General features: G+C 43.7%; 1 protein-coding gene across 1 annotated transcript in view; it reads right to left on the bottom strand.

Moving 5' to 3' along the window:
• Positions 1–7,519, bottom strand: part of COLEC12 (collectin sub-family member 12) — a gene marked incomplete at its 5' end in the record, with an annotated part of 85,224 nt that extends 77,705 nt beyond the window's left edge. Inside the window, one exon of the mRNA XM_009073895.1 lies at positions 7,469–7,519. Coding sequence (XP_009072143.1) covers positions 7,469–7,519 — 51 coding nt within the window. The remainder of the gene's footprint in view (positions 1–7,468) is intronic.
• Positions 7,520–7,773: the final 254 nt, after the last annotated feature.

A 7,773-nucleotide genomic window follows, 5' to 3' on the forward strand; every position in this document is an offset into this window, starting at 1 on the left:
AGTCAAAGGCACAGAGAGGTTTCCTAACCTGGCGACCCCCTAAGCTGGGGCCTCATTGTACGAGGCAGTATGGACACGTCTGTCAAGCTAACTCACACCAACTATTTGCCTTGGTAAGTGCTAACTAAACCACACAGCTCTTTGCTGTAAGTATACTTGCTGTTCATAAATTGGTGACAAAGTAACGGCAGAAGCACTGCTCTGTGCAAGCTGCACACTTGGGGGCCTGATTCAATGGGACGCTGAGCAGCGTTTGCAAAGGGCTCCGTGGCCTGCAGAATCAGGCATGGGGATGTCACCTCTGCCTTGTCACTTAACATGGGTATTAGAGCTCCAGGACATTTTTAGGAAATTCCTAAGATATAAAAGGAATCCAGGATACCAACGTAAGCAGCACCTGAGAGGTATGTTTTTTATTCGTGTTGATCAGTTCATCTAGTAACATATCCTCAAGGGAATACAGCACCCCCTTTCTCATGAAACACCAGTGTCACTGCGTTGCTGGAAGTAAGCACAGCACAGCAGCTTTCTGATGGGGAATTATTATGAAGAAGGTACAGAAAAGCCAAAGGTCAATTAAACACATTTAAGCACTTGCAACCAAGGAGTTAGCAGCACGCAGCAAAGAGCAGAGTACAGTAGCATCTGGCTACAGATGCAGGCTTGTATTTGGAATAAAGCTTAAGAGGAGCTCAGAAGTAATGCTGGTGTGTGCTACAATCCCACAGCAGTGCTGGAAGAGTCCACTAACGGATGGGTATTTCAACTCTTTTTTCTTCCATCTTGTGATGGCTTTGTAGCTGAAGTTTTCATTTCTCCCAGTTTTCCTGTGTTACTGCCTTGCACGGAAACATAATGGTACCAACTGCTGAAAATACAACTTAGTTTCCTTCCAAGACATTAATTTCACAGGTAATTTTTTTATCCAGTTGCACAGCCCAGAATGCAGCCTTGGTGTCCTGGAAGCAAGCTGATGTTACCAAACATCTTTATTTGTCCAGCTAGTTTACAGGGAAATAAATACAAAATCCCCAGGTGTTGCTTACAGTGTAGCCAATGTTTTTCATTCCATTCATAAATACAACATGCTGTTCAGCCCACACACCTATTTTATAGCTCTAATGAAAAACAGAGAGCAAAATTCACACCTAATGGTGACCACACCGCCTTTCAACACACCCCTGTAAAAGGCAGGGATTGATCAAACAGGTATTGCTGAGAACGCAAATGCAATATATGAAGAAATATGTCAAGAATTTTAATTGTACCAAATAGGAAAAAAACCATAACTAAGAGAAAAAAGATTGCCTACACAACAGTGCACAGCTGGAATGACTTTAGTCCCCACAGCACTGCTAAGAGGCCTCTTTATGGGTTTGGATTAGAAGTGCCTTTAGCCAGGCACAGCAGGACAGGTTGGAGAGGGGCAGCCACAAACCCACAGATATGAACAGCTCTTACAGCTCCAGAATAAGTTCAGCACAGGACACATACACCTGACAACTTTTTGGATCTTGCTATTACTGCCTGACAATGAAGGATTTATCAGGGTGCACCAACTATTTTCCATCTTTACGAAGATCGGCAGTTTCAAATTTGCGGTTTGGATATTCCATTTATCACCCATGCCCATTACATTGCAAGAGACAGAAGCTGCTGACAGAAGAGGGACAGGCTGGTGGCATGCAGCCACCTTGACAGCTCCTGAGCACATTCCTCTGCATTGGCAATACTGCACAGGCATCAGCATTTGTTTATTTATTGAGAGTTCAGTTCCCTGCCAACCACCTCAGTACTGGGAGTAGGTACTGGGAATGAAAGACAAAGAAAACTTACACAGGTGATCCCCCTGCATGCAGCCCCTGATGCTGGGACTGAAGCCCCAGCGCAAACCCAGGACCCCCAAGGGTACTGGATTCACTCCACTGCTCAGGGCTCACCCCAGGAGAGGGCAGACTAGACCCCCTTCCACCTTGCTGGCCATGGCAATTAAAGGGGTCACTCCAATGAAATTTCTCCACCTAAAATGAACAGTCGCACAGGCACTGCCATTCAGTGGGGATTTTATCACCCCAGGATGCATGCAGGCAAAATCCTCATCTGATCAGTGATCTGGAAGCAATGTGCCTGACTTTCCTCTGGCTTTATGAGTATCGGTGACCCCGTGACTTTTTATTAAGCCATATGATTACACACTGCAGGCATACGTGTGAAAGAATGCCCAGGGAGGGATGTGGCTTGTGGCACCTGAAATTCCTCACTGGTCATTTACAAACCATAAAGAAAAGCTGACAAATTCCTAAAGCTTAGAATTTTATTTTTTGTTGTTAAGGGCTTAAGGTTTGTGTGGATATAACACACCACCAGACTGATGCCAGACACTTTTTGTGCATATTATTAGAGATGTGAACAATGGCCTGGATTTATCCAGAGATAAGGACTAAAATTATTCTGTCTGTGCAGTGTTAATGAATAAATGCTATTTGTGAACTATCACAAAATTTCAAGCCATGAATTTTGCTTACAATGCTCATGTTTGAACTGTTATTTATAGGCACAAAAACCCATGCATTTTTTAAACCCTTCTCTGAAAAAGTTTTCTATCTTAAAGTTTTCCTTTCTGCTGTAAACCATTCACAACACTTTTATCAATTGTACACTCCTAAAACTTCCCAGTTGTATCCTGTCAAAGGTGAAGAAATAATATATAGCTTTTCACTGTGTAAAATATTATAAACGATATATAGTGAGAAAACAGTTATTAAAAATGGATCTAGTTCAGATGCTCCCAAGCCACTTATCCGGGGGGAAAAAATCATATTTGCCAAATATGTTTTAAAACCAGTGGGTTTTCCCCTCACCTTTTTTCATATGGAAGATTTCATTACTGTGTGGTAGGATGATTCATCCATTTCTGGTCCAGAAATTCTTAGATTTAATTTTTACACCTGGAATGATGCTCAGGATCTAGACTGTCAAAACTGCATGGAAGGGGCATCCTCACCCAGTCATCTCTTACATATCCTATAAAAGACACCTGAAAAGGTACCTACATTTCTTGAAGGAGCACTCAAGTAATTTTTATTCCTCCTTCCTTGTCAGCTGTTGACTTAAAGAATGTGGGAAAGACTGGAGGACCAGTGCCTTGGTGCGCACTGGAGCTACGCGGGGGCATGAGGGACTGTCCCCTCAACAGGGAAGTGGGAAGGTGAAGGTGAGGAGGATCCTGATTCATGATCTTGAGCATGGGGGTGACCGAGATGAGCACCTCTGTGGAGGACAGGCTTACAGCCTCCAATTCCGGCTCTGTTCGCCAAGGGTAAAGGGTAATTATCTCACACAAACTGTTTAGTCTTCTACTTATCCATAGTGTACTGGCCCTATCTTCTGATTCCTTGGAAGTTTTCAACAGCAGGGCTTTCAGCTCGTTTCTTTGAAGCCTGTTTTCTAAAATGCTACAGGTGTGCTTTGCAACAGTTCAAAGAGCATCCATCCCCTTTGCTTTCAGCTACTCCATGTCGTACTGCAGCTTTGTCTTATACAATGAATATCACAGTGAAATTTCTACATTAAAGGCTCCATTCAGTAAAGTGCGGATTTTAAGTTTTAAAACACTAATATAGAGAAACAAAATTCACAATGATCTCAATATCTATCGCCTCAGAATGCCAAAAGTTAGGAAGATCACATCTGCTGCCTTAGAGCCCATTATTTCCCTTCAATTCCCTTGCCTGTGATGATGCCCAGAGCCTGAATCTCAGAGGAAAGAGTCAAACTTTCCCATAAAGAGATCTCACCCTGCTATCTACTATCTAAAAACTAGCCTGAGTTCTCATGCTTGAGATTTATCATCCCCAAGGTGTGTCATATTGAAAAGTAAGTTTTGCCCTTTCCTCATTCATTCTTTCCCAAAGTGGGGTGTGTGCATAAATCAATGACACTGATTGATGAAAGAGTTAACACTGGTGGCAATCTGGTAGAGGAAAACCAGTGGAGAGGCTTAGCTTGCTATCTTAGCAGATAACTTCAAAGCAGCCTGAACAACAGGGCTGAAAATGAAATAACTGGGATAAGAAACACGCTTCCTCACCATTGCAGCTGAGCACTGCACTTCTGGCAGCATCTCTGCACATCTGTATCATCCATTGAGAAGAAGTAAACAGCATCAGTAAGCTGGAAAGACTGCTTTCCTATCCTCCTAGACCCCCCGCAGCAAATCTATCCCAAGCTCAAAAGAGAAAAAGTGTTGGTGTGTATTTTCCTAGGATCTTGGAGTTCATTGTTCTTTATTATGTTAGTGTGTTATGCTTAGTATGTTTGGCTTAATATGACCAGCTAATGTTCTACTGACTAAAACATAAAGTAGCATGATCTCAGAAATTAAATTATCTGAAAAGGAGGAACAGAACGATTCAGAAAAAGGGGAAGTGGTGCAGGACAGTGTGTATTCAGTCCTCTTTTCAAAAGCTTCTTCCCTGAAATGAAAATTGTTGGATAATGCCTTTCTCCTTCTCTTCCTTCCTTGAACCAAACTACAGGCTCCAAAAACAAGGCAGCTAATAATAAACTCTTCAGCTGAATTCTAGGAAAGCAGTTTGGTCAAGACTTTGTCTGCCAAATGCTGATCAACACATGTTCCCAGCTGCCAGCAGTGACTTGCTGGTATTTGACAAACCATTTTGCTTCAGCCTTCTAGCCTTCAGTTTTGCTTCACGTTTTGCTCCAAACAAGGCCTCCCACTTCCTAACAATGGAGTCAAAGGTTCTGGAGTCATGGTCTTCCTAACCATGTTACATGTCCATGGAGCATACAGGGACTACTCTAGTCACAATATATTAACCCAAATGGTCTTACACTGTGACTCCTGAAACAAAAACCCCACTGCTGGTTTTATTGCCATCCACACCAGCAGGCTGTACAGGAACAGCACTGGCATTTCTACAGCAACAGTCAGCAGACAGAACAGGACTCCTTTCAATATTACCTTTTATCAAGGTTTGCATAATAAAATTTGGTTCTTGCCTTGGGATTCCCCTATACTGCCTTCTTTTACCAGTGAGGACACAGGGCTGAGAGGGAGCACCAATTGAGATATCAGGCATAATGTTTCCTACTGGTCAGACAGAAGCTTGAACTACTCCACTGCATTTTGGTCCCAAGAGCAACTTCTGATGCTTCGCCAGAAATGCTGACCCAACTGTCCACTGAATTTGGAGTCTTTAAAAACATGTACATCACCTTGGTAAATGGAGGAGCCCAGTGCCAGGTGAAACAGACAGCACTGCTGAAGGCACATGGCTCCTGCTCCCTCCAGAGGCTGCTTAGGGGCTGCCTGGAAATGTAGCTGGGACTGTAGAAATGGGAAAACGTCAAGTCAGGTTTTCTGAAGGAGGGGAAATAACCCCTTTAGGGGACACATGAGCACCTGCAAACAGCACATATGCTGGTGCAGGGATGTATAGAAAACAGGTGAGCCTAGTTCCTCCCTATGCTACCCCACGATGCTGGGAAAGATGAGGAAGCGGGTATGGGAGGAAGTTTGGGCTCAAAACCAGTTTGGAGTAAGAAGGCTTCTTAATATTGGAACACTACTGAATCACACAACTCTCACCAGTGCCAATTCTAGGGCTTCATGATTCTGTTCCCCTTTTAGTCAACGATTCTTCTGTACTGCAGACATCCGGGACACCTCCCTGACCACAGCGATGTTTACATGAAGGATAAGGCAGTTATGGCTGTTTCCTAACGGTGGAACTACCCTGACTCCTCCTCCTGTGGTGAAATCTTCTCCTACCTGTGCCACACCACTGGCCCTCTCCTTCCTCCCTGCCATCCCACCAAGCGCAACAGCACAAGCACTTCTGGAAATGCTTTTGCATTTCTAAGTGGAGAAATAACTCACACTGGCAACATCACAATACTCATAAGAAAGAAAGAAATGAAACCAAGTCAATATGCAAAAACTCCATCATGTCCCAACAGTGTACTTACTATTGGGATAGTAAGGATATTGGAGCACCCACTCCTTGCTAAAACCTTCCACAGTTCACCACAAAAGTATGCTGACCAGGGACAGCTAGGTAGTGGACAACATTGAGGGGACCTACTTTTATGTGTTAAAGAATCCTAGTATTTTTTACTCGTCTGGAGGTGACAGAAATGAGCAGCACACATCTCTTCCTATTTATCAAGATTTTTTCTTTCTCTTTTTGCTATTCCAGGGTTTAATCCAGAACAACAACAACAACAAAAGAGTAGGAAAAAACCCTGTGTGCAGCCTTATGGCAAGACTTTCCAAGCCACAGATGCTGGCTCTGTGGTTGGCTGACCTATCCAAAATAAAGCTCAACAGCAGGGAGCGGTGGAGTAGTTCAGGGGGTAGAAGAGGTCATGCGAATGTGATCCCCACCTCCTGAACACCACATCTCCTTACACTGCCTGTCCCTGCTCCTTTTAGGATGCTAGGAATTGTTGACTTATTTTTCATTTTTTATTTTCAGCTTGCCTTTCCTATCTGCTTGCCAAGTGGGATCGTTGAAAGTGAGACTTGTTGCAGCTACTTTCCCAGGAGACAAAAAAAAAGGGGAACTTTTACCCCGATGGCTTACAGTCGAAAAGGCACATAGCAGCTTCAATGATGAGCTCCTTTGGCTGCTGCAAGACAGAGTTGGCACTGGGGGAGCTCAGAGGCCAGCATGGCACCTTCCCTTTGCCACAGGGATGGGCATCAGCCTGTCCTGGGGGAAGCTGTCAGCTGCAGAGACTGAAATGTTTTAGTGAGAGAAAGAGACCACAAGAACCTTGAAAAGTAGGGCCTCGAAGGCTGCTGACCCCTGCACACAGATGCATGGCACTACCTTCCTCAAGAGAAGGTCATTTTGAGTGAACAAACATTAAAAAAAGGGAAAGTGGAAAAAAGAAAGTGACCCACCTAATTTTAATAATTTTTGACATCAGAATGCATTCATACTGTATACTTTTACTTTTCTTTTGAGAGGAGTGCACAGGATATGTCCTGGCTCACCTGATGGAACAACTTCTGCAAGTCTACAGAAGGTCCTATGCCACCACTCTCAGGGACACCTACAAACCTCGCAGCACATTGGTCTGTGGGTTGAAGCAATGCCCAGCTGGGCAGAGGACATGTAAGAGGTGTGGACCCTTTTTTACAGCCAGCATATTCATTTCTGTTCAGGTGTGGGCTTCATTTTCATAATGATAATGACCACATAGTGAAACCAACCACTCATTGCTTCTGATCAGAGCTATTTCTGCAACCTTATGTTTGTCAATAAAATAAACCAAGTCTAAAACTCACACCTTCCTCTGGGAAGATATTGGATGAAAGTGGATGCCAGGACTATACCTGTATGTTTTCATGCTGCCAGCAAGGAAGTTTTTCATAGCACGTGTTTGACTTACCCTAAGCAGTATGCAATAGTGAGCTGAAAGAACTGCTGCCACTTACCAAACCTCTTGTAGCCGAAGGACTGCACCTCCTCCTCTTCTGCAAAATCGTCTGGAGAGAGAAAGACACAGCAACAGATTATGACTACTACCACTAGAAAAAGGTGGGAAGAAGAGGTTTTACAGGTGCATGTTCATAAACTAATGTAGGTTTAATTGATTTGTTAGACATGTTACTGATCTTCTCCTCTGTTGCTCATATCCTACCTCTGTCTCCAGGTACAGAAGGCAGTTCCCAGAAAATTGCATCCCTAGAAATCCAGACTACAAACTGCAGATGTATGACCTGGCAGTTATACTGAGGCC

Source organism: Acanthisitta chloris, unplaced genomic scaffold (genome assembly GCF_000695815.1).
Source record: "Acanthisitta chloris isolate BGI_N310 unplaced genomic scaffold, ASM69581v1 scaffold9444, whole genome shotgun sequence".
Classification (NCBI taxonomy): domain Eukaryota; kingdom Metazoa; phylum Chordata; class Aves; order Passeriformes; family Acanthisittidae; genus Acanthisitta; species Acanthisitta chloris.